The sequence below is a fragment of the Nycticebus coucang genome, chromosome X, assembly GCF_027406575.1.
Source record: "Nycticebus coucang isolate mNycCou1 chromosome X, mNycCou1.pri, whole genome shotgun sequence".
In the NCBI taxonomy this organism is placed as follows: Eukaryota; Metazoa; Chordata; class Mammalia; order Primates; family Lorisidae; genus Nycticebus; species Nycticebus coucang.
In genome coordinates this window covers 149,022,821-149,050,683 of record NC_069804.1, presented here as the reverse complement: position 1 = coordinate 149,050,683, position 27,863 = coordinate 149,022,821, and the positions used below count along the sequence as shown (strand labels likewise).

General features: G+C 37.2%; 1 protein-coding gene across 6 annotated transcripts in view; it reads left to right on the top strand.

Moving 5' to 3' along the window:
* Window positions 1–27,863, top strand: part of THOC2 (THO complex subunit 2) — a 135,333-nt gene that overhangs the window by 35,201 nt on the left and 72,269 nt on the right. For all 6 annotated transcript variants that reach the window (XR_008377564.1, XM_053579580.1, XM_053579581.1 and 3 more), the window contains exons 5-8: window positions 2,248–2,318; window positions 3,177–3,298; window positions 3,950–4,083; window positions 14,459–14,625. Coding sequence is in view for 5 of the 6 variants with exons in the window: in XM_053579580.1 (XP_053435555.1) it covers window positions 2,248–2,318; window positions 3,177–3,298; window positions 3,950–4,083; window positions 14,459–14,625 (494 nt within the window). In the remaining variant the exon portion in view is untranslated. The remainder of the gene's footprint in view (window positions 1–2,247; window positions 2,319–3,176; window positions 3,299–3,949; window positions 4,084–14,458; window positions 14,626–27,863) is intronic.

Sequence of the window (27,863 nt, the reverse complement as noted above, 5' to 3'; positions counted from 1 at the left end):
TTACTGTGGCATCATAGCTCTGACCATTTTTGTGACCCTGGAATATAGCATACTTTAATTCTGCAACCACTAAGCACTCTTGTATTTGCCCTGATTCACAAAGTTCTCTATCTCATTCCTAACGACTTTATTATCATTAGTAAGCTATCATAAGGAGCTACTTTACTATAACTCCTGAAGACTCCAATTTCAACAATCCTTCATGTGCTGCACATCCTGCATCAGGTTTACTCCTATGTGTAAAGATTCCATGCAAGTTTTAAAATTGTATTTTCCAATTATTGCTATTGGTTTTGAGACAGCATAGGGACAGGACTTCAGTCCTTCATCCCTGACCACGGAAGTCCACACAACCTGGCCCAACTAACCACAAAAAAGTTACAACAAATATTAATAGTTTTCTGACTGCCAGAATTGAGCCCATATTCATATAAGGAAAGAGTGAAACTGTCCTGTAATGTTTTTCGAAACCACTAAAGCAAGACAACCTCCAACTCTTGGGCTGAAGCAGTCCTCTTGCCTCAGCCTCCCAAGTAACTGGGACTATAAGTGCTCACCACAACACCTGGCTATTTTTAGAGATGGGGTTTCGCTCTAGCTCAGGCTGGTCTTGAACTCCTGAGCACAGTCAATCCAATTGCCTCTGCCTGCTAGGATTACAGGTATAAGCCACTGCACCTGGCTTAGTCTCCTTCACTTTTGATTCTCAGTGGTGATAGCAGAAGATGTAGAGGATGGTTTTTATTATTTCACTTAAACCAGTGTGCTTCTCACCTTCTTCTTCTTTTTTTTTTTTTTAAAGACAGTTTCAGTCTGTCACCTTGGGTAGAATATTGTGGCATAGACATAACTCACAGCAACCTCCGTCTTTTGGGTTCAGGGGATCCCCTTGCGTTAGCCTCCTGAGTAGGTGGGACTGTAAGTACCTGCCAAAATGCCCGGTTAATTTTGCTGTTTTTAGTAGAGATAGGATCTTGCTCAGACTGGTCTGGAACTCCTGAGCTCAAGTGATCCATCTTCCATCAGCCTCCCGGAGTACTAGGATGACAGGCATGTGCCCCACCACACTTGGCCACCAGGGCCTTTCTTTATAGCACTTTCTAAATTATCAGTTGACTTTAAAAATAGGTTAATAGTACGTAATTAGTCAGTTAAAACAATAGTTCTGAGATCAGCTTTGTTTGTAATCCTGTCAGTCCTGGCTGAAAAAAAAAAAAAAATTTTTTTTTTTTTTTTTTGAGACAGAATCTTACTCTGTTGCCCTAGGCTAGAATGCACTGGCATCATCCTAGCTCACAGCAACTTCAAACTCCTGCGTTAAAGGGATCCTCCTGCTTCAGCCTTCTGAGTGGCTGGGACTACAGGCATGCAACACAGTTCCCAGCTATTTTTTTCTATTTTTGGTAGAGATAGGGGTCTCACTTTTCAGGTGGGTCTCGTACTCCTCAGCTCAAGGGATCCTCCCACTTCAGCTTCCCAGAATGCTTACAGGCCTGAACCACTGTGCCTGGTCCTGGCTGAAAGTTTTGATGCTTGGCATTTAGTGCTGATTGTTTAAATATCCTCCATACCTCAGATTAGAAAATGTGAATTTTCTGAATAATTTACTGAAACTCAAGGTGTCAGTTCCTAAATATTTCAGTAGGAAGAAATTGAAAATCTTGAATAAAACTGTTTCTTGATTGGAATTATAATTCAAAATAGGATGTTAAAAATTATCTTCTAATAATGTCTTTTCATAGGGTTGGTGGCCAGGTGACTTGGTTAGAACATGGTAGTTTGACCAGGATGGTTAAGATTAAGGGTTTGATCTTTAGGAGTATTAGGATCTTTAGAGTTAGAAGAGCTCTTTGTCATCACCCAGTCAACTTTTCCACCTAAGGAAAAAAAATCTCTTTTTACTCATCTCCAAGGAATGATTATTTAAACTTTGCTTGAATATATATATTTTTTGAGAACAATATTTTTTCGATGGTTTGCTTCCAGTGCCACAGCTGGTAGCTTCTGTGTAATGAACTTAGCATTTTATGGACATGCTTCAGGTCACAGAGTCATTCTCTAATTTCAGGAGAAATTGAAGCATTCCATATGCATATGAAAGATACCTCATGTTACCACAGTTTTAAATTTTTACAAACTCACAATGAGGCATTTTAAAATTAGTTTTTAATAAGTATCTTATTTTAGTGCTGGAGAGAATGGAAAAAAATCAGTCAAATGTTCTTCTTTTTTTCTTCATCATTATAGATATTGAGACAAATTGTTTAGAAGAAAAAAGCAAGAGAGACTATTTTACACAGTTGGTATTAGCCTGTTTGGTAAGTTTTAAAAAATACTTTGTCTTTTAAAAATTCATATTGAATAGTTGTAATTACAGTTAAGTTAATGGATAAAAATATTGATATTCAGTTGACTATTGTAAGGTGAGATTTGGGTTTTGAAATGGAAAATTATTTTGAAATTAGACATTCTATTTCTATGGAATAAGCATGTTATCATATCACATTCTATTTCTATGGAATAAGCATGTTATCATATCACTTATAAGCATGTTTTTATATATATATATATATATAAAACCTTTGGTGATATTCCTGACCTGATAAATAAGGAAAAGGTAAGCATTTATAAAGTAAGTAGAAATGATTGTAGACAGCTTTGAAACTGAAAAGTTTTTCAAAAATTCTGTTTTAGGCGAAGGAGAATAAGTATGAAGGTAGTTTAAAAATACTAGTACTTGTCATAATCGTCTAGTACACCATTTTATGTTCATAAATTTAGAACCAAGGAGAAATGCCATTACTCAGACCTGGAAGAATGTCCTTTGGTGTCCTTTGCTGTACTAGAATTTGAATTACAGTAGAAATTAAAAAAAGGCTGAAGTGCTGTATTAAATGAAAATTCAGTTAAGGTAGACTAAATTTTAATGAGAATTTCATCTGTAGTTCTTGTCATTTGTAGGCTGTGTATAGCATGTGTATTATGTTTTAGTGAAGTTTGAAAACTTTTTATGTGTCTATTTCAGTGTTTAGAGTCATCATTTTTGTTAAAGTTCTAAGCTTTTTTATAAATTATAAGTTGATATATACAGAATATGATTTTTGTATTTGGAAAAAATTATGAATGCATGGTTGGAATGCTAAGGAATAAATGACTTTTAATATTTTTTAATACAGTATTTAGTTTCAGACACAGTTCTAAAGGAACGCCTGGATCCAGAAACGCTGGAATCATTAGGGCTTATCAAACAATCACAGCAGTTCAATCAAAAGTCAGTTAAAATCAAGACAAAACTCTTGTAAGTACACTTACCTTATGTTGCTGATCAAGAAGTTGAGTATAGTTTTTAGTACTTATTTTGAGTACTAGCAATTTTTAAAGGCAGTTTGAAGATTTTTTTTTGGTTCTTGGCCGGGGCTGGGTTTGAACCCGCCACCTCTGGCATATGGGACCGGCGCCCTACTTCTTGAGCCACAGGCGCAGCCTCAGTTTGAAGATTTTTTTTGTATGGTTAATGTGTCTTATTTTTTTGTTTTCTAAAAGTAGCCTGAGTTACCAGTGAGTTTTACCTGGGTAAAACTAAGGTTAATTTTCTCCATATTTGAAGTTAAAATAATATTTAACACTTTCATTGTTAGCAATAAAATAATTTCTGACTATAGCTATACTTAGGATGTATTCTTACTTAGTGATGAAAATTGGGTATTTTATTGTTCCTTGATATTAACAATATCCTTTTCTTGTGTTACTATGTAATTAACATTAGGGTTCATATATAAGCCACTGTTATTTTCTACTCTAAAAATACACAAAGAGGTAAACTTTCAACAACCATTGTTACGATTATTGCAAGTTAGAGATCAGAAAATTCAATGAGATGAATACAGTACTTTGTGGAAGATTAATTGAAATTAATTTTATCCCCTTAATGATATTTATCTAATTTCAGTTATAAGCAGCAAAAATTCAATTTGTTAAGAGAAGAAAATGAAGGCTATGCCAAGTTGATTGCTGAATTGGGTCAAGATTTATCTGGCAATATCACTAGTGATTTAATCTTAGAAAATATCAAATCTTTAATAGGTAAGATATGTCTATATACTATTATTAAGATAAGTTTTTTTTAACTGTTAGAGAATATCCATAAAGACAAAATGAGTGTGTTGCATATAATTTTTTTCAGTTAAGGAATGAGAGAAGTTACTAGTTTGTACCTTTAATATTTTATTAGTAATTCTAAAATTTAACATATTTATGAGAAATCTTTTTGTTACTGTTGCTTGTGTGTTTATATTAGGTCTTCCTCTCTCTAGTATTTCTATATATTTTTTAATTTCAAATAATTTTATTTATATATTTATTTCTTAATGGAAAGCATCACTTTTGCCAGGAAGGGAGTAGACATAGATTTATGAAGGGTAAGAAAATGTCTCCATTCTAAATAACGGTGCTGAATTAATCTAAATGAATCCATCTTAGAGCCACAAAATTTTGTTTGATATCTACCGTCAGTGTTTGCCCAGACTTTGGCTCTCATCCCTGTTTTGAATTTGTATTCTAAGGGAAAGTAAGTCTGTCTACATCTTCTTTCTGACTGTCACGACCATATTCCCTAGAGAACATAAACATTGTTATAAATTAAACATTTTTATAAATACCACTAAACATAAACATTTTATAAATTAAACATTTTTATAAATACTACTAAACCTAATGTCTCTTTGTTACCAAACTTGTTTCAGACATGACTTTCCTTTATTAGTTAACTAGTATGACTTATCTTCCATACGTTATACCTATTTATCTTTTTTTTGTATTTTTACATATACATGTGTTTCTTAGGTTTCCTTTTTTTTGCCTTCACAAAATTAAAAAGGCTCAAAATTTAATAACAATGTTTAAGATAAGGACTAGAAACAGAAACCTTGTAAAGAACGAACGAACATAAATACATTCAGAAAAGGAATCAAACAACTGCTACATTGAAATATTAATAATAATAATGCAAAGAAAGTAACATTCACATTTTCAAACAAGAGTATGTCTATTATAGAATGCTTTGACTCTGAGATTCAGTATGGAGTCATCAGTTAACTTCCTTTTTTTTAAGTATCAAAAAAATAGACAACTAATATTTATAAATAAAAGTAAAAGATAATTTCTAAAAACAGATCATGCCAAATCTTAGAGACTATAGAAAAAGAAGAAATACTTCAAAATCATTCTACTTGATCTGGGTACACCTGATATTAAAATTGGAGAAAATATATTATCACAAAGGGGAAATTACAAACATATGTCACTTATGAATGAGAATGCAGTATCCTAAACAACATATTGAGAAGTTAAATTTAAAATTTAATGTTTAAGTAATGTACTTTGGTCAAATTTAAATCCAGATTATGTGAGAATTAGTCACTATTTTCTTTTCTTGTTTTTTTTTTCTTTTTCTTCTTTTCCTTTCACTCACCCCTTTTCTCTAATTTTATAGAAAAATTATTTCTATAATTTTTAAGTGTTTAATTTTTTTTTTAGTTATCCAAGTAGGAGAAGAATCCTGCCTATTTTTTTTTTTTTTAAATAGAAACAGAGTCTCACTTTATTTCCCTCGGTAGAGTGCCGTGGTGTCACACAGCTCACAGCAACCTGCATCTCCTGGGCTTAGGTGATTCTCTTGCTTCAGCCTCCCTAGTAGCTGGGACTACAGACGCCTGCCATAATGCCTGGCTATTTTTTTTGTTGCAGTTTGGCTGGGGCTGGGTTTGAACCCGCCACCCTTGGTATATGGGGCCGGCACCCTACCCACTGAGCCACAGGTACCGCCCTTAAGTGTTTAAGTGTGTTTTAATTATTTTATAGAAGGAAGAAAAGCAAATATGAAAACTTCATTACAGTAAACTTTCGGTGAACTTTTGAAACCTCTAGATGTATAATTGTTTTAAACTTGATTTTTAAATATTTTACAAGGGTCTTTGATACACATTTTATCTTTGCAATAGTCTCTTAAAGTAAATGCAGCAGATGATGCAAAAATATTACAGATAAGGGAGGTGTTATTCTCACTACCTTTTAAATAGAATTTCTGTAGCATTTTTTTTCTTTTCATTTGCATTGAGCATTTAAAAGAAGTAGTTGACTTCTTTAGAAAGGAGGAATATGTGCTAGAAAAATAGGGTAATCCTGATTTTCCAAGGGTAGAAAAATTTTTTGCTATTATTTGTTGAGTGTTATACTGTTTTAGGAAGATTTTGCAACACTTAGGTGTCTTAAGTTTTGAGATCTGCTAGAGAAGTTGTATTTCCTGCCTCACTACTTATATTTTAGGGGGTGCTTATCCTCACCTTCTCTGTCTGGTTTTGGAGTTTATATATGACCGAGAGAGAGAGAGAGAGAGAATCCCAATCCTTATCCTCTTCTTCTTATGATTTGTGTAGGAACTCAAATAAAACTGTATTCATTACATTCATCCTTATTCTCACCAACAAGCAAGTTAACTTTTAAATTTACCCTTTTCTTTGAAGTTAGTTTAGTTCTGGTGGCTGTTCTATTTTCTTTGCTACTTTTTCCTGTTGTCAATTTAACATGAAACCAGTGGTGGCCCACTAGGGCTGTGGGACTGTTGCTTACCTGTGCGGCAGTAAAGACCCATTAAAAACAAACAAACAAACAAACAAAAACCTCCTTTAGTGGTTCCTTTTTCTTTCCAGGGTAGGCTATACATTTTTCCTGAAGTGTTTTTTGATCTAGTTTGAGAAGCTTGTCAGTACTGCTTTTGTTACAGGTTTCTTTCTTGTATCCTGTCATGTACTTAAGATAGTATTCCACATATAAAATTTCTGTGCTGTGTAAGCTCCTCAATCATTTTTTTTCTTTATCTCTTTTTTGTTGACATCTCTGTTTCTTCAATTTTTTTGTCCTTGTGAGTTTATGCTTTTTTATTCCTTTTTATTTTGGGAACATTTCAAAGAAGGATTTTCTTGTAGGTGTGCTTTTATCTAGCTGGAAAATGCATACTAGTTTTCTTGAACTTTGCTCTCATAGAGAACAGGTTATATTACTGTTTCTGAAGAACAGTCTGACAGTCAGAGCTGCAAGCTCATGACACATGGATATTCGTTCCGTAAGTATAAGCAATTTGATTTCTTGGGCTAAACCTCTATGTTAAGCCATTAAACATACAATAAAGGCACGCTAGGCAAGAAGCACTCAAATGCCACCTTGTCAATGAAGCCTTCCTTGGCCACCACTATCAATACTCCCTATTGTTTCCTGATTATTTTTCTTTTTAGCACGTATCACCATATAACATGATATGTACTCCCTCCCCCATGTATGCTCCATAAGGACAGGGGTTTTTGTCTGTTTTATTTAGTACTTTATCAATGCCTGGTATGTCAGTGCTAAATAAATATGGGATTAAAAATGAATGACTTTCTCCCCTTTTCATGTATAGTTTATAGTGATTCTTAGCTTCTTTTCCCTGACATGGGGAATTTCAGAAAGTTTACCTCCCTGGCTCAGTGTTTGATTCTCTCTGGCTAGAAGATTCTCTCCCTGCATTGTCTTAGAAAGGAACATTTCATTGTTGTGAAAATTGAGGTTAAGACTTAAATTCTAATGAGTATTCCTTTAACATTAGCACTTATTGGATTCCCTCTTAATTATAAACTCTGTCTAGCCTTGTCTCATCTGACCAGAACAGCTCACTGAAACGACATCCTATTTTTTGTGACCTCTTTGGTTGAGTTTCTTTGTGTTTATTCCCATTTTCTCTTTAGGGATAATGTAGATAGGTGATACCTCATATAAAACTATCTTAGGCCTGATCTCCTCCTCTAACCACGTCAGAAACTGATAATCTAGTTTGGGAGGTATGCATTTTAGGTGTACTTAGGTTCATAGTACTTGGACTGATCTTTTATTTTTTAGTAGAAATCTTTTATTTTTTTAGTTAAAAGATAGTTATTTGCTCCCTAATTGATTTTGGCACATCAAAATGTTTATATCCTGCTAGATAGTCTGGGGCTATTTATTGCATATGAGCAAGCAAGGAAGCAGAACCATTATGAATCTGTATGGTGGTTATGTTCTCAACTCTGACACTAAATTTGAACAAATTATTAAATAGGAATTAATAGTGATTAGTAAACTCTTGAACTGCCAAGTCATAGACTCCATAAAAGTGGTCCTTGCTTTAAGATGGTGAAAAGTATCTTTTAGAATTTAGAGGAAAGGATGCCAGAGGTGGATTCCCTTGACTGCTGAACTAAACTATAAGCATTCAATGCTTTTGGATGTCCTTTGAAAAAATTAAAACATTGTAGAGTACACCCTAAATACATATTTAAAAAAAAATGATTGCTAGGTGTTTTTTCCTTTTTCTAAATCAGCGGTTAGCACAAATGTTTTTTGTAAAGGTGACATAGTAAATATTTTTTGGCTTTATGGGCTATATGATTTCTGTTGCAATTACTCAACTCTTCTATTGTGAAAACAGCCATATATAGTACATAAATAATTGTGTGACTGTGTTCTAGTAAAACTTTATTTACAAAAATAGTTGAGTGGATTTAACCCACAGGTCTTATTTTAGTGATCCTTGCTCTAAATCAGAAGTTCTGGTAAAAAAACAAACAAACAAAAAAAAACAACAAAAAAAACTGCTTGTGGAACCTAGATTACTAGAGCTTGGTTTTGAAGAATGAAAATGGTTCTTCTTGGTTTTGAGTTTTCGTGGTCCAGAATCTTTGTGGCCTAGGCTCTAACCCCCTTCTCTTTCAGAATCAGAGCTCTTTTCATCAGTACCTGCACCTTCATTTGTTGTCTGGTGTCCAAAGTTATACATTTGGCTAGGGATAGGGTAGAGTGAGGGTCTTTGCTCCTTTAATCTCACAAGTCATCTTGGTTGCTTGTCAAGTGGCCAGAGAAACAGAAAAGACAAAATCCTAAGCCAGTTTTTATTTTTGGACAGATCATAGGAAATTTAACCCCTTTAGATATAATATTTTAAGTGTATTTAATGTTTTGTCTCTGGATCAATCTAAATATAAGGTCCATTTGGTTTAGATGCATCTCATTATTGTGTCAACTTTCTTCTATCCCATTGAAAGGGAAGCCAGTTGGCAGCAGCCTCTTTTACCTAAATTTTTGCTGTATCAAAGTTATTTGACTATACAACAGAAGTTTTTCCCTCTGCTTTGGAAAAGATGACAGTAATTTGTGTTCTCAAGCATTATTTTTTTTTTCTAGTCATACTTTTGTTAGGTGCATTTTCCTGCATCTTGGCTCATTGGTTCTTGCCTAGAAATGGTTTTTTACCATTGTACTGTACAGGCTGGAGTGCAGTGGCCCTATCATAGCTCACTGTAGCCTTGAATTCCTGGGCTCAAGTGATCCCCACACCATAGCCTCCCAGGTAGCTAGGGCCACACTGGGCTAATTTTAAAAAATGTTTTATAGAGACAGGGTCACATTGTATTTCCCAGGCTGGTCTCGAGCTTCTGGGCTCAAGACTTCCTTCTGCCTCAGCATCCCAAAGGGCTGGGATTATAGGTGTGAGCTACCATCCCTGGCTTGCAAATAGAATTTCTTAGAGATAGTCTAGGGCAGTGGTTCTCAACCTTCTTAATGCTGCGATGTATTTTCATTGTTACAAAGGGGTCGCGACCCACAGGTTGAGAACCGCTGGTCTAGGATATTTTTTTCTTAGTCTGTTTCAAAAGGATTTCTTATAAATGCCAGATCATTTTATTTTGTTAAAAACTAATTTTTCTTTGTCTCCTAAGATCTATTTTGTCAAGAACATGATTGAGGCTATAATTTTATTTTCTTGTCTGAAATTTATAGGCAGGATATCTGTGCCAGTCATGTTTACAGTATTAATTTGATCTTTTATTTCCTTGATAAAAAATCTCAATTTGACCTTATTTCTACAGTAGCCCGTGTCAGTTTAATCTTTTTTTGCTTCTAATTGTAATCACTTTAATATATCGTCCATCTTTGGGGAAACTCCCATTGCTTTTTAGTATATTTCTTCAAAAATGTACATTCAAAAGGTGAATTTCCTCAAGGGTAGGGGAAGCATTTCATTAACCTCAGTATCACAAGCACCTGGCACATATTTAACATTTACTTAAGTGGAGGAATGAACCTGTGGCCATTATAGAGCTGTAATTTCTTTATTTTTTCACTTGTTCTCTTCCAGTATGGTTTTTTATTTGTTCCTCAAAAGACGTTGTGTGTGTGTGTGCCTCTGTGCATTCCTTAATGTAGCTGGTAGTACAAGTGGGGAGCTAGGCTTATTTATGCTCTGACTCAAGATCATGTGACTGTTAATGCTTGGGCTGGACAAAAGCCTTTCTAAGATGCTTGAATACAAGAGTACTTATGTTCTATCATAGCTGCCATGAGGAAACTCTTGGACATGCAAACTTACTGATTATTACTAGAGTCTCACTGTATATGAAATAGCTTAACTGTGTATTGAAACTCTAAGGTTTTAATACTTTTCTAAACCTTCATTTTAGCCACCTTTTCCATCATATGGATGGAGTTGATTGGACTAACTTATGGCACCTGAGATATTTAGTAGGAAACTTATAAGTCACTTTTTTTGTGAAAGATGCAAAAGTTGGTATCTGTTATAAATAAATGTGCATGCCTCAGATTAATGCCTTAAATTATACGCAGAAAGAAATGGATAGTTAACAGTACAGATCACTGATAAAATAGAAGTGATGGAGTAATACTGTTACATCAAACATAATGTCAGTGGTTCATATTTCAACATGTTGAAAATGTAAGCTCCAAAGCAATAAGAATGAAACACTTAAAAGATTTCCGTGTAACATGTTGCTGTTTTAGTTCTTACAGGAAGTCACTGGGTTATGAACAAGATACGTTCTGTATATGTTGAATTTGTATGCAATTTGGAATAGGTACATTAGCCTATTACCTGTAATAGCTTCTGTTTGTCAGTGTGAGGTGTCAGTTGGATGTTTGTAACTTGGGGACTTAGTGTAATAGTCCTTGTTTGTACATCCAACTTGTACATAAGTTGGATGTTTGTAACTCAGGGACTGCCTATATTTACAAATTTTGTGTAAACCAGCAGTTGTTCGAAATTATAATTTTTCAAAATTATATTCAGTGGCTTCTTTGTTCTCTAGGATAGACATAAGTGCGATTGATTTTTACTTAATGGTTTAATTTTTATATTTAGTAAATGTAGGAGAAGTTATATGATTAGAGAATGTGATGGATTTTACATAATCTATTGTCATTTTTATAGTAGTTTGGAGGGATTTTTCCATCTTTATTTAGGCTTAATTGATATATAATCTGCACATATTTAAAATACACAATTTGAGTTTTAACAGATGTATGTATCTGTGAAAACATCAGCACAAGAAAGGTAATGCACATTCCTATCACTCCCCCCTCAAACTTCCTTTTGCTCCTTTGTATTTATCCTTTTTCTACTCTTCCTTTGTCCTCTCTCTGGGCAACCACTGATCTGCTTTTAGCTACTATAGATTAGTTTACTTTTTCTATAATTCATCTATAAATGGAATCATACAGTGTGTACTCTTTTTTTTGTCTTGCTCATTTCATACAGTAGTATAATTATTTTCTGATGATTCCATATTGTTGCCTATATCAGTAGGTCTTCCCTTTTCATTGATGAGTAATATTTCACTGTATATGCTATCCTATGGTATAATTTGCTCATCCATTTACATATTGATAGACATTTGGGAGTGTTTCCTAGTATAAGTAAAGCCTATTATGAATTTGTGTACAACTCTTTATATTGACAAAGACATTTATTTCTCTTGAGTTAATACCTAGGCATGGAATGGCTGGGTCATATAGTACATATAAATTTAACTTTTGAAGAAACTGCCAGTTTTATAAAGTGGTTGTATTATTTTAGATGCACACCAGCAGTATTTAAAGATTTTAATTGCTATTTTGGAGTCATTTTTACATTCATAGACCATACTTTTTGAGCTATAGGGGGAGGCAAAATATTTAGAACTTTCTAGGACTTTAGGAAAATGTCTTTTTAGGAAAATTTGGAGCTCTTGTAAGGAAGACATCACTGCTCCAGTCTTTCTTTTCCTTAGTATAACAAATGGAAGAAAATGTGTGCTTAATTTTGGATCTCATAAGAGGGAAAAATACTTGTATGGAAGATTTGGTTTTCTTTTTTTTTTTTTTTTTTTGGCCGGGGCTAGGTTTGAACCCGCCACCTCCGGCATATGGGACCGGCGCCCTACTCCTTGAGCCACAGGTGCCGCCCAAGATTTGGTTTTCTAAGTGATTGCTAAGATACTATGAAACAGACATTAGTTTTATAGCATTTGATACTAAGTGTGAAGTTAATAGAAGTAACTAGAGATCTTTTCTTGTAAAGGGTTGGGGCAGGGATAGATTATATAAGAATTTTCTTGGAAAACCCCCCTAAATCATCCATAAGGTACAAGTATTTCTTTAGACCTTAGCATATCTTCTTAAGTTCAACATAGTTCTTTTCCCTTGTAATATTAGAAGAAATTAGTGTTTATTTGCTGGTTCAGTGAAGTGGTTAGCTAGCATTTAGAGTCTATGTCTAATGAAAGATACATAATTTAAATTATTAGACTCATTCAACTTGATGAAAGGCATGTGAGAACTGACATAAACTGATAAAACAGATTGACATCTCATGCTCATCCTGAGGCATCAGCATATGTTTTTAAAACGTCATAGTGAGAGGGTAGCAAAAGAATCAAACGGGGAATTCAATCTGTAACTGTGAACAATCAATTGTGATAACTTGTTACCTTTGGACCACTCCATTAACATATTTTATTGAGAGGAATAGTGTATAGCATTGCCTATATCATTTATTATTTCTTCCTCCCTTTTTTTTGCTATGTGCAAATGGTTGAATTCTCATAACTTAAGCTAGGCATGATGGTTCCTGTAATCCCAGCACTTTGGGAGGCCGAAGAAGAGAATTGCTTGAAGCCAGCAATCTGAGACCAGCCTAGGCAACATAGTGAGATCCATCTTTATGAAAAAAAGGCTCGGTGCCTGTGGGTTAATCGGCTAAGGCGCCAGCCATATACACCTGAGCTGGCAGGTTCGAATACAGCCCTGGGCCCACCAAACAACAATGATGGCTGCAACCAAAAAATAGCCGGGTGTTGTGGTGGGAGCTGTAGTCCCAGCTCCTTGGGAGGCTGAGGCAGGAGAATCGCTTGAGCCCAGGAGTTGGAGGTTGCTGTGAGCTGTGATGTCATGGCACTCTACCCAGGTGACAGCTTGAGGCGCTGTCTCAAAAAACAAAACAAAAAAAAATAAAAAATAAATGAGGCATGGTTGTGTGCACCTGTCATCCTAGCTACTTGGGAGGATGAGGTGGGAGGATTGCTTGAGTCGGGGAGTTCGAAGGTACATTGAGCCATGATAGTACCACTGCACTTCAGCCTGGGTGACAGAATAAGACCCTGATTCTTAAAAAAACAAAAAAGGGAAATTCTCGTAACTTAAATGTATATATGGTGTGACTGCACTATAATCATGGTAATAACTGAAGCTGAATTAATACGGCATTAATAATATATTGAGTAGGTTGGTTGGTAGGAATATTTATTAAATCCATGTTCACAAGCCCTTTTTAGTTCTCCCTAGGAGACAGATAAGTAGCCAGGATAAGTAGCCATGCGCACCCATTCAGTGCTGCTTTCTTTTTTTCTGCTCTACTTAAGCTGTTTATTTTCTTCCTTCTCTCTTTGCTTGTGTCATCTTTATTTCTTTGTTATGTCCCCAACTTTCTTAATCTTTGATCTCTTGGGATTAGTAATGTATCATTTTTCTCTTTAGGATGCTGCTGAAAACATGAATATAAATCAGTGGTATAATTATATTTTGTAGCTTTGTTGTATATGTAAACTAAAAATTGATTCTGAAAATGGTGGCCCACTTTCATGAACATGAACTTTTAACCATTTATCAACATTCTAGATACTTCTGCCTGAAACATTTAAAGAAACCTCTTTAGTTGCCTAACTTGTAAAATGCAGTTGGATTTTTGTATTTTGCTAAGAATTAATAGTGTTGGTCTCTTGCAGTAGTCTGAGTAATCAAGAACTAATGACACAGCGTGGTATAGAACGGCATTTGCTTGACTAGTGTCTCAGGTTCTGGGTTCCAGCCCGAGGTCTGTCATTAACCCGCTCTATATGATCCTCGGCAAAAATCACATTTTCATCTATAAAATATGTAGAGTAACTTTGTGATCTTGAAAGTTAGGAAGATTTTCCTCTGGAGAAGGGGAAGCAAACTTGTTAAATAAGTTGTTTTTAAAAACATTTTTATCTTGATATATAAGTTAACTCTGCAAATTAATGGCTTTACTAGAAATGTTGTATAATCACTTTTGAATTTGTGTGTGTCTCATCTGTTGCAGGATGCTTTAATCTGGATCCTAATAGAGTTTTGGATGTCATTTTAGAAGTGTTTGAATGCAGGCCAGAACACGATGACTTCTTTATATCTTTATTAGAAGCTTATATGAGTATGTGTGAACCGCAAACACTGTGTCATATTCTTGGGTTCAAATTCAAGTTTTACCAGGTAAAAAAAAATGTGTATATGTGCATATATAGAGGTTCATTTGTTAATTTTGTATGTATAATTTCATTTGAGTTTTATTTATAAATGATTGGTTTTAGCTCCGACATTCTAGCAGCAGAAGAGATGGATGAATGGATAGTCAATGGTACAATGTCATATATACAATTAGTAGTGTGAATGACAAGATGTGAAAGACTAGAGGAAAGCATAATTAATTTTTGCCTTGGGAGAGGTAGAGTCAGGGAAAACTTTATTTCTTGAAAAATTAGTAGGAGTTAAAGTTTTTCTATGTGTGAGTAACAAACAGTATGAGAGTGAAGATGTGACCGTGCAAACCTACATAACAGATTCAAGAAATGGTCCATACTCTGATGTGGCTGAATTGTAAAATGAGAAAAGGGGTATGAAATGAAGTTGGAAAAGTAGCCATACTTTAGATTGTTACCAGCCTTAAATACAGTGTTAAGAGTTAGGATTTTATTGGAATTTTTTATGGATATGAATATATACTTGAGGCACAACTTATATTATTATTTATTTAAACCACTTACAGCCACCAAGCTAATCTATGCCTCCGATTATTTCTCTTTCACTTAATCTTTCATATTATTACTGATGTTTATTTCTAGAAGAGATCTAACCTAGGTACTTCACTGCTCAAAACCCTTTGCTTATAGGATGAAATTCAAACTTCTAAATGTGGCAGAAAAAGCTCTTCAGAATTTGCTACTGTTCTTTCTTTCCAGCCTTATCTCAAGTCATTTTTCACTTAAATCTATAATAATATTTTGGTCATATCAAATGAATAGTTATTTCCCAGACATAAGTATAGCTATACATTGCTGTGAGCCTTTGTTCACGTAGTTCCTTATATCTAAAATTTTTTTGTCACCCAGCCCTCTCCCTTTTCTTCTCTTTATCTTATTAACTACTATTTATTCTTTAATATCAAATGTTACTTGCTCTGTAAAGTCTTTACTGACCTTTTACCTATGCAAAATTAGTCCCTTCTTGATCTGTATTCTCCAAAAATTTGTCACATGCTTCTAACACTCAGTAAGTTTTGTTAGAATAAACAATCTGTCTCCTTTGCCAGATTGTGAACCATATAGGGCAGATTCTGTGTTTTACAAATTTCTGTGGATTAGGGCGGCGCCTGTGGCTCAGTCGGTAAGGCGCCGGCCCCATATACCGAGGGTGACGGGTTCAAACCTGGCCCCGGCCAAACTGCAACCAAAAAATAGCCGGGCGTTGTGGCGGGTGCCTGTAGTCCCAGCTACTAGGGAGGCTGCGGCAAGAGAATCGCTTAAGCCCAGGAGTTGGAGGTTGCTGTGAGCTGTGTGAGGCCATGGCACTCTACCGAGGGCCATAAAATGAGACTCTGTCTCTACGAAAAAAAAAAAAAAATCTGTGGATTAGTTTACTGCTTAGCTTATAGTAAATGCTCACTAATTGTAAATGAGTGAGCTGTGTTTTAGGAGCATAAATTATCTTGATATCATGGAGGATTTTAATAGTATGATATGGTCTCCATTATCTTTTGGTATAGCCTTCCTGATTTATCTACTTGCCTGGGATATTCAGTTACAAAAGACTCATTCATTGAATGTTTGTGATATGCTTTGCTTTGCTAGGCACTGAATTTATTCTGGTGAAAAGGAGTGTCTATTCCTGTATCCTTGGGGCTTGAGTTTAGGATAAGAAGATTCCTTTCAGGATTCTCAAATGATATGCCACTTACTACTTCTCTTTATCTTTTTTTTTATTTTTTTTTTGAGACAGAGTCTCACTATGTTGCCCTCGGCAGAGTGCCGGGGCATCACAGCTTATAGCAACCTGAAACTCTTGGGCTTAAGCGATTCTCTTACCTTAGCCTCCCAAGTAGCTGGGACTACAGGTGCCCACCACAACACCTGACTATTTTTTTTTGTTGTTGTTTAGCTGGCCCAGGCCGGGTTCGAACCCACCAGCCTTGGTACATGTGGCCAGTACCATAACCACTGCACTATGGGCACCGAGCCTATCTTTTATTTTCTATAATCTGGATGCTCCAGAAGACAGAAGAGAAAGCAGTTAGAGTTTAAAAGCATATAGCTTTTTAGACCAAAAAAGACACATGGCAGAATTTTTGGACAAGAATACTTTTGTTTAAAAATTAGCAATGGCAGCTTCCCCACCAACCCCCAAACAGTCAGAGAATCCACTCTAGTATAGGGAAAGAGAGGTTCAAATATTCCATCAGATTTTAAGAGGCACCGTACTTCCTTTGGGTTTGAGAACATACAGCCAACTGCTGAAGTGATAGGGTGGCAAAATTTAACGTGGGTATAATTAAGAGATTAGGGGCTGTGTGGTGGCTCATGCCTGTAAACCTAACATTTTGGGAGGCCAAGGCAAGAGGAGAACCTGAGTCTAGGACAATGGTTCTCAACCTTCCTAATGCTGTGGTCCTTTAATACAGTTCCTTTGGGTTGTGACCCACAGATTGAGAACTGCTGGCCTAGGAGTTGAAGACTGGTCTTGGTAACATAGTGAGACTCCAGTGTCTTAAAGAGAAAAGAAAAAAAAAATCAGCTGGGCATGGCAGTGTGTGCTTATAATCTTAGCTACTGGAGAGGCTGACACAGGAGGATCACTTGAGCTCAGGAGTTAAGAGTTTATAGTGAGCTGTGATTGCACTACTGAACTTTAGTATAGGTGACTGAGCAAGACTGTCTCCAAAATAAAATAAACCAAAAAAACCCCCAAGCTTAGGACTCTGGATACTGTAGGTTTCAGAGCATATGACAGTTAATAAATGATGATCTATATCACATAACATCAAGTTTTACACTTGGAATATGAGTTTGAGAATTAAAAATCTTCTTATGAAAACATTCCTCACAATGTAACATTTTTTTTTGTTTAATTTTATGCCTGGGGAAGTGAAAATATGTGAATAGTCCTTCTTTTGTAGATAATGAAGGCATTTTTCCTCACAAGAGTCATTCCCAGCTAAGAAATACTTGAGTTCAAAATAACTCCTTGGAAGGAATAAACCTCATGTTGGTCTGTGTAATACCATTCCCTTGTTTTTATTGCCTGAGGTGTCTTGTCATTGTAAGAATCCTCAGTCTTTTTTTTTTTTTTTTTTTTTGTTGAGACAGGGTCCCACCCTATGCCCCTGAGCAGAGTGCAGTAGGCGTGGTAGCTCACCATAACCTCAAACTCAGGCTGTGGGCACCCCGCTGCCTCAGCCTCCGGAAGCCGCTGGGATTACAGGCGCTCGCTGTGGCGCCTGGCTGGGTTTTTCCATTTTTATCATGAGTCGGGGTCTCACTCTCGCTCAGGCAAGTCTCGAACTCCTGAGCTCAAGCGATTCTCCCTCCTCAGCCTCCCACAGTGCTGGGATTATAGGCGTGAGCCACCGTGCCCAGTGAGAATCCACAGTCTTAAGGAGCACTGAGGGAAGGAGAAGAAATATCAGATTTTGATAATTTGTGGTCTGGGAGGGAAATTAAGGAAAGCTGTGAGAATAAAGAACTGCTTAGGGTGTGTGTGACTTTGAGAGTTGGCTTCAGGGCATGTATGGTCAATCTGTGTATTGACCACCAACACCCTTTCCCATCACTACCTGTTTATACTTTATCCCTTAACCCATATTTTGAATAATTGGGAATTATTTGAATGAACAGGCTTCTTTTTCCTCCCTCACTGCTTGCTGGTACTAAGCAGAGCTAATTTTTCTTACTATAATGTCAGAGTGATTTTAATCTAGCATCAACCTGTGATCACCTGGATGTTTTGACTTGGAAGGGTGATAGAGGATATAAGCAACTATAGAGCACATGACCATTTTCAAGAGTTGGCAAGTACATTTTCTTTATTCCCCAACAGAGATTGCTATGGGGTGAACAAATCCAAAAATGTCTAGAGTCCAAAACTTTTTGAGCACTGATATGATTATGAAAGGAAATGCTCATTTCAGAGTTTGGATTTTTGGATTTAGAATGAGTAACCAGTATGTTAACATTCCAAACTCCAAAATTTGAGCCACTTTTGGTCCTAAGCATTTTGGATAAAGGATACTCAATTTGTCCAATAGAGATTCAGGGGCAGTGTGAGGAATAGCACAAAGGTTAGGAAGAAAGATGTACTAGAAAGTGTGAAAGTACTAGAAGACAGACTTTGGTGGAATTACTTTGCCACAAGAAAGGAAGAGGATATGATGGCTCCCACCCATATTATAGCCCCCTGATTTTTGGATTCAGAACACAATAATAATAGCAATTGTGGTATCATGCATAGGCTCTTTATATACTTCCGATTCATTCATTTAAGAAATATTGATTGAGGCCGGGCACAGTGGCTCATGCCTGTAATCCTAGCACTTTGGGAGGCTGAGACAGTTGGATTGCTTGAGGTCAGGAGTTTGGGATCAGCCTGAGCAAGAGTGAGACCCTGTCTCTGTAAATTAACCTGGTGTTGTGGCAGGTGTCTATAGTCCCACCTGCTCGGGAGGCTGAGGTAAGATGATCACTTGAGCCTAGGAGTTGGAGGTTGTTGTGAGCTGTGACACCACGGCACTCTACTGGGGGCAACAAAATAAGACTCTGTCTCAAAAAAAAAAAAAAGAGAGAAAAGAAATATTGATTGAGCACCCCTAATGTGCAAGATACTGTTCCAGGTGCTGAGGCTATACTTTATAAACAAACTGGTATCTTTGCCATTGTGATGCTTTCATTCTAAGTAAATTATATGTGAGAAAGTGATCCATGAGATGGGGAAAAATATAGAATGAGATATGGAACATTATACCTTGCAATTTTAAATAAAATAGTATACCTCATTGAAAAGGTGAGATTTAAGCAAAGATATGAAGGATATGAGGTTGAAAGCTGTAGATATCTGGGGAAGAGCCTTCCAGGCAAAGGAAACAATAGCCATTGCAATGGACCTAAGGTGTAAGCGTGCCTGATGTGTTGAAGAATAGTGAGGAGGCCAGTGTGGATGGATCAGAGTGATGGAATATAACAAGAGGATATAAGGCAGTGTTTTTCAACCTTTTCTATCTCACACTTGAACCTTTAGTTAAACTTATGAGGTACACTTAAATTATGGTGATCAAAAAGAAGAGTAAAAAAAAGAATGTATTTAGTGTGCTTTGAATTGCTTTAAAAATAATTCAATTAATGATCTTTAAAAATTTTCAAGGCACACTGTTTGGAAATCACTGAGATAAGGTCAGTGATAAGGGAGTTGAGATTGAATTAGAGCCAGTGCAGGGTCTTTGATTTTGATACCGTGAAGCCAGTGGAGGATTTTGAGTAGGAGTGTGGTGTGACTAAATTGTCTCTTATTTTTTTCCTTTTATTATGAACATTTTCAAACATAGAAAAGAATGAATAGTGTAATGAATTCTTATAATCCCATCACTCAGAATTAAGTATATTAACATTTTGCCATATTTTAAAAATGTTAACTTACACTATAGGCATATGATCATGAAAATTTCCTTCTAAATACTGTAGTTTGCACTTTTTAAAAGTAAGGACTTTTTTTTTTTTTTTTTTTTTTTTGTAGAGACAGAGTCTCACTTTATCACCCCGGTAGAGTGCCGAAGCTTCACACAGCTCACAGCAACCTCCAGCTCCTGGGCTTAGGCGGTTCTCTTGTCTCAGCCTCCTGAGTAGCTGGGACTACAGGCACCCGCCACAACACCTGTCTATTTTTTTGTTGCTGTTTGGCCTGGGCCGGATTTGAACCCACCACCCTTGGTATATGGGGCTGGTGCCCTTCAATCTGTGACCACATTCTGATTTTGTGAAGCCTTTTTTTTGCTTGTCTTTGGTGTCAGGTATCTCAAAAAGTATACACAGACCTTTTCTTAATCGGCTGTCATTAGTGTTTGTGTATTTACTGTGTGGCCCAAGACAACTCTTAAGTTCCAAGCAATGCTTCACATTGGAAGAGGTAGAGTTGTCTTGGGCCACACAGTAAATACACAAACACTAATGAAAGCTGATTAAGAAAAGGTCTGTGTATACTTTTTGAGATACCTGACACCAAAGACAAGCAAAAAAAAAAAAAAAAGGGCTTCACAAAAATCATCATATGGCCGCAGTTTGAACACCACTAATATAGATGCTAAAGATAAGATGGTGGATGAAATCACCAAGAGTCATGTATGGAGAGGCAAGAGAACCAAAGACTGAGCTCTGAGGCACTCTACTGTTAAGGATCTAGGAGAAGAGAAGAATGAGCAGAGAAGATAGAGGAAGAATAACATGTAGGAGGAAAATAAAAGAGAATGTGGCATTTTATAAATTAAATGGAGGAAGGAATGATTAACTGTCAAATATCTCTGATAGTTTATTTGAGGACTGAAAATTAACCATTTATCATTGGGAGGATCAGAAGTAGCAATTTTGGTGGAGATGGGGTGGTAATTAAGAGAGAGTGAGAAGAGTAGAATTGGAGACAGTGACAATTGTAACTTTATCAAGCAGTTGGTATAAAGGGGTGCAGACAAACCGGGTGGTAGATGGCAGGGAAATTGGTTTCAAGAGATTTTAAGATGGAAGAGAGAATACATTTATATGTTGATGGTAATGATTGAGTAGAAAGAGGAAAACTGGTGAAAGAGGAGAGCTTTATTGGAGCAGTGTTCTTGAGTAGGATAAAGAGAATGGAGTTTAGTGTTTCAATGGATGGATTGACTTTAGGAGCACAGAGAGTTCATTTGTAACGAGGGGGGGAGGTGGCATATGTGGGTACAGTTGTTCGTAGGTGTGTACGTGTGATTGTGGATGTTTGTAAGAAGTCCAATTGATCTTATTTTCCCACAGAAATAGAAAACAAGGTTATCATCTGAGATAGTTTGAGAGAGGAGGTATTGGAGTTTAGGAGAAAAGGGGATATAATCATGTGCCAAATAATGATGTTTTGGTTAACAAAGCACTGTATATATGACAGTAGTCTCATAAGATTATTGTGGAACTGGAATGCATAGCTGAAGAAGAGATAAGAACATAAGAAACTGTGTAAGAGAACTCCTAAGAAAATTCACAGTGAAGGATTCAGCAAAAGCTTTTCAAGACCTCAACAAGCTCCTTAAAAAGTTTAAAAACATGAGCCCCCAACACTGAAAGGTTTTCATTAATAGAGAGGAATGTTTGTGGTGCATTGCCTGGGCCTATTAAGACTTGTGGATCTGGTGGTGACCGACGGAAGAAATAATAAAGTTAGAAATGATGAGAAAGAAAGAGATAAGATACACAGAATCAAATTTCTTTTTTTTTTTTTTTTTGAGACAGAGTCTCAAGCTGTTGCCCTGGGTAGAGTGCCATGATGTCACAGCTCATAGCAACCTCAAACTCTTGGGCTTAAGCGATTCTTTTGCCTTAGCCTCCCAAGTAGCTGGGACTACAGGCACCTGCTACAATGCCCGGCTATTTTGTTGTTGTTGTTGCAGTTGTCATTGTTGTTTTAGCTGGCCCGGGCCAGGTTTGAACCCGCCAGCCTCTATGTATGTGGCTGGCGCCCTACCCACTGACCTATGGGTGCTGCCTCCCCCTTTTTTTTTGTGGTACATTGCCTGGGCCTGTTAAGACCTGTGGATCTGGCGGTGACCGACTGAAGAAATACAAAGAAATATAAAGTTAGAAATGACAAGAAAGAAAGAGATAAGACACACAGAATAGAATTGTCTTTTTTTTTTTTTTGAGACAGAGTCACACTTTATTGCCCTGGGTAGAGTGCCGTAGTGTCACAGCTCACAACAACCTCAAACTCTTGGGTTTAAGCAACTCTCCTGTCTCAGCCTCCCAAGTAGCTGGGACTACAGGCGCCTGCCACAATGCCCAGCTATCTTTTTGTTGCAGCTGCCATTGTTTTTATGTTTTTTCTTTTTTTGAGACAGAGCTTCAAGCTATTGCCTGGGGTAGAGTGCTGTGACATCACAGCTCATAGCAACCTCCAATTTCTGGGCTTAAGCGATTATCTTGCCTCAGCTTCCCAAGTAGCTGGGACTGCAGGTGCCTACCACAACGCCTGGCTATTTTTTGGTTGTAGTTGTCATTGTTTGGCAGGCCCAGGCAGAATTCGAACCCGCCAGCTCTGGTGTATGTGGCTGGCGCCTTAGCCGCTTAAGCTACAGGTGCCACCCAGCAGCTGCCATTATTGTTTTAGTTGGCCCGGGCCGGGTTCGAACCTGCCAGCCTCATTGTATTTGGCCAGCACCCTACCCACTGAGCTACGGGCACCACTCCAGAATAGAATTTTCAAAGGTGGGAACCCAGGGGACCACTGCCCGCTCATTTGTGAGGTTCTGACGGTGGCCCTGAGTGTCAGTTTCACTCAGCTTTTATTGAAGGTTATTTGCTCAGTAGGCCAAAGGGTAAGCCTAGGAAGGGAACACAGATGCCAGCAGTTTCCCTGAATGAGCATATCCGCTCCTATTGTTTCTATAATTACTACATTTAAGGGTCTTAGCAGCCTTGAGAAATCTGGAACCTGAGTCTTGTGTAGGGGCAGCCTCCTGTCTATGGTCACACACACAGATTCCTACGGAGGTGTTAATCTCTGCTAGTTCATTGTGGAGTAAAACACCACTGGTGTCAGTCTCCTCTGAGGAATCAGTGGGAGAGAGGAATTTTCCTCTCACACCACCACAGAGGGTCTTCCTCTGCTATAAGGGATATAAGCCCTCCTACCCATATTTCAGGGCTCCAGCTATTCCCTTGATCTCTGGCCCAGGCAAATACAAATCTCCACAATGAGTATTTGCTTTGACTGTTAACTAGACAGGAAATGGCCTAGTTAATGTATCTTTCCAGGCATTGCCATAGCACTTCTGTGGCCATTATTCCTTCAGAGTGTTTACAGACCCAATAGGGGTATTAGTAAGCTGTCTCCCCAGTAGATCAGAGCTCTGGGAAAAGCAGGAAACTTGCTCAGGTAAGAAATTCAGCAGCAGCTGGCTTAAAGGTAAACTAGCTGACTTTTCTTTGTTCTGCCTCACTCAGTTTTTTTATTTTCCCCTTTTTCTGTGGGTATTTTCCCTTGCCAAGAATGGGGTCTTTGGTCCCCATTCTGTCTGCAGTGCATCATTTGCATACAAACAAGTTTCATGATTAAAAAGAGAGAGACAAATCAAGCAAATCGTCATGGATATATTTTTGAAAAGAGTGACACTCCCTCAGTAAGAGGTTTAGTCAGGTCCTTCAGGTGGTATTTCGGAGGGAGGCATTGTCGTCAGAGGAGATGACACCTCAGTGTCTGTTATTGCCCCTGTAGAACTTCCAGTAGGACAAGATACAGGAGTGGAAAGCAGTGATATTGATGTTCTAAATCTTGTTTAGGCCTAGACTCCTGTGTGTCTTAGTTTTTAATATAAAAGTTTAAAAAGTTAAAAAAATTAAAAATAGAAAAACTAATAATAAGGATATAAATAGAAAATATTTTGTACAGCTGTATAATGTGTTTATGTTTTAAGCTAAGTACTACAAAATAATCAAAAAATTAAGTTCATAGTGTAGGCTGGGAGCAATGGATCACGCCTGTAAGCACTTTGAGAAGCTGAGACGAGAATTGCTTGAGGCCAGGAGTTTAAGAGCAGCCTGAGTAATATAGTAAGATCTTGTCTCTATAAAAAATAAAAAAAACTTAGCTGGGCATGGTAGTGTACATGTGTGATCCAGCTACTTAGGACGCTGAGACAGGAGGATTACTTGAGCCCAGAAGTTTGAGGTTGCAGTGAACTCTGATGAAGTCATTGCAACTCTAGCTTGGGGCAACAGAGTGAGACCTGGTCTCAAAAAAAATTCTGTAAAGTTACAGTGAGCTAAGTTAATTTATTACTGAAGAAAGAAAAAATATTTTAAGAATAAATTTAGTGTATAGTTTTTATAAAGTATACAGTAATGTCCTATGCCTTTACTTTCACTCATTCACTGACTCACCCAGAGTGATTTGTAGTCCTGAAAATTTCATTCATGGTAAGTGCCCTACACATGTGTGTCATATTTTTTAATCTTTTAGACTATTTTTACTCTGCCTTTTCTGTGTTTAGATGTGTTTAGGTACACAAATACTTAGCATTATATTTTAATCGGCCATGACATTCAGTACATTAACATGCTGGATAGGCTTGCTTAGGAGCAATAGGCTTTATTATATAGCCTATGCAAGTCTCAGGCTATATACTCTCTAGGTTTTGTAAGTATACTGTGTGATGAAGTCACCTAAGGATGTATTTTTCAGAATGTATCCCTGTTGTTAATTAATGCATGACTGTAGTTGAGTGAATGGATGGGAACAACAGAACAGAATTGGCCAGCAGCATTAAGGGCCTACTTCAGGCCAGACACATGAAATTGGCATTATGGAGAAGTTGTAACTAAGATATGGAGTGAGTGGTTGAGATATGATAAGGGAAGAAGATCTTTGGAAGAGAAGAGTTCAAGAAAACCCAGAGGCCACATGGTAGAAAGAAATATCACCTACATGTATATGGAAATCTTTAAAAGTTAAGGACGGGAGTAGAGTTCAAGAGAGTGATAGTGAGTCAGAAGCTACGATCATTACAAAATGAAGGGCAGTAACTCAGAGGTCTAAAAATGGCTTGGTAAGGAATTTGAGAGTGCTGTCCTTCATCAAAAGCAGCTGATAAACTGGTAAAAACTTGTCAATTAACTTTGCAGAGCTCTGGAATATAGTACAAAAAAAATCCTTAAAACAACTAAGGAAAAGGCTTAATGAAGAATAAATCTGCAGCTTTGGAGTAAGAGAGTGCTGTGGCATTTTAAATTATCTGCCTACATATTCCTTATGTCTGTGGTGGCAATGATGATAGAAACATACACCTCAGCGCAGGTTGCTAATGCCAGAGGGAGCAAAGAATTGATCTCTATGATTATTCTCTGAAGGAGGGTACAAGGGCCTTTGTTTCTTGGCTGGGAGTTAAAGGTATTGTCTGTAGAAGTTTGGAGTAAGTGACAACATTTGAGTGAAGTAACAGACTAGAAATCCTGAGAAGGAAGACACTAGAAAAGGAGATACATGAGGAATATGGGCTTTTAAAAAGTTCTCACGTAGACCAGGAAATTAAGTCATGTGTATATATATTCACAGCTGGGTATGTGCTTAGAAAAGGCCTGAGAAAACCCTAAGCTTTTTTCTCTGGTTGCTATTCAAGCTCCAAGCAAGCAGAAAGTAAAGACTAAGGCTGATTGATAAACTGGCCAGATGTTGAATGTCTGCAAAAACTGGGAGGATATTTGTGTTTCTGTGTTCTAACTCTCACTTGCACACGTGTGAGCTTGCTCTCTCCCTCCTTACCCCTTCTTTTTGCTCCAGGCCTTTAAGAAAAAGGTCAGTCTGTTAGTTGGTGGCCAAGATAACAGAACATATCTTTCAGTGGCCACACATGACAAAGAATACAGACTTTACAGAGTTTAGAATATTCACTAAATATGCAAACAACTCACAACAAGCAGCATCAACTGACTGGGGGTGGGCTGATTTCCAGAGTTGTCATATAATATTAAATATGTCCAGGTTTTTGAAAATATTAATTTTTTTTTTTTTTTTTTTTGTGATTTTTGGCCACCTCCGGCATATGGGACCGGTGCCCTACTCCTTGAGCCACAGGCGCCGCCCGAAAATACTAATTTTTTTTTTTTTTTTTTTTTTGTAGAGACAGAGTCTCACTGTACCGCCCTTGGGTAGAGTGCCGTGGCGTCACACGGCTCACAGCAACCTCTAACTCTTGGGCTTATGCGATTCTCTTGCCTCAGCCTCCCAAGCAGCTGGGACTACAGGCGCCCACCACAACACCCAGCTATTTTTTGTTGCAGTTTGGCCGGGGCTGGGTTTGAACCCACCACCCTCGGCATATGGGGCCCGCACCCTACTCACTGAGCCACAGGCGCCGATTTTTTGAGGGCAGGATCTCACTCTGTCACCTAGGCTAGAGTACAGTGGCATGATCATATCTCACTGTAACCTTCAACTCCTGGGCTCAACAATCTTCCTGCCTTAGCCTCTTAAGTAGTTGGGACTGTAGAGGCATGCCACCATGCCCAGCTAATTTTATAAAAAACCTTTTTGTAGCCACTGGTTTTGCTATGTTTTTCAGGCTGGTCATGAATTCTTGGCCTCAAGCTATCTTCTTGCCCTGGCCTCCCAAAGTGCTGGGATTATAGGCATGAGCTACTACATTGCAGACTGGGTGTGAGAGTGAGAGTGAGACCAAGACCATGTCTCTTAGTCCCATACCAGTGGGTGGTAATGGTGGTCAGAAACAGTTTGTTTTCATAAATCTCTGAATCCTCATCCATTGGTTTGCAACTTTAAAAAAATAAAGTATTATCCATCTGTGTACTACTATAAGAAACTCACTTTAGACCCAGAGATACAAATAGCTTGAAACAAAATATGGAAACATTCCATAACAGAAGTATGCAAGAGAGATCTGGAGTGGCTATTCTAGTATCAGACAAAATAGACTTTAAGACAGTAATTTTTACAAGAGACAATGCAGGACATTGTATATTGATGAAATGGATAACCATTTGAGAAGATAATAAAAGTTATAAACATGATGTGTACTAAACAACAAATCCCCAAAAGTATATATAGGTCACTGCAAAAGTTTTGAGACAGACTGTGTTAAGGTCCATTATTTCACTTCCAAGAAACACAGTTGACAGCATCCTTTCTGATTCACCTATGCAAGTTTCAACTTGCTTGGCAAATCAGTGTTGCTGGGAGGGCTTCATTTGTTTCTATCCATGTGGATTTTACAGTTTTCAATTTTTGTGTATCTCAAAACTTTTGTAATGACCCACTTATGAAACAAACACTGACAGAATTGAAGGGAACATAAATGTAGTTCTGTAATAATCAGACATTTCCATAACCTCATTCTCATGCTTAGAACTAGACAAAAGATCAGTAGGAAAATAGACTTGAACAGCATTGTAAATTAATTAGACCTAATGTTTATGGAATACTCTACCCAATGATAGAATACATATTCTCTTCAATGTACATCAACACTCACCAGATAGACTATATCTTAGACCACAAAACAAGTCTCAATTGAAATTATACAACATGTCATCTGTGACCACAGTAGATTGAAACTAGATTGCAGCAATGCTGAGAGGGCGTAGAGGGTGAAATGAAATTCAAAGTTGGGAGGGTTTTAGGGAGAATGGAGGGAGAATAGTCTGGAAGCAACAATAAAAATCAAA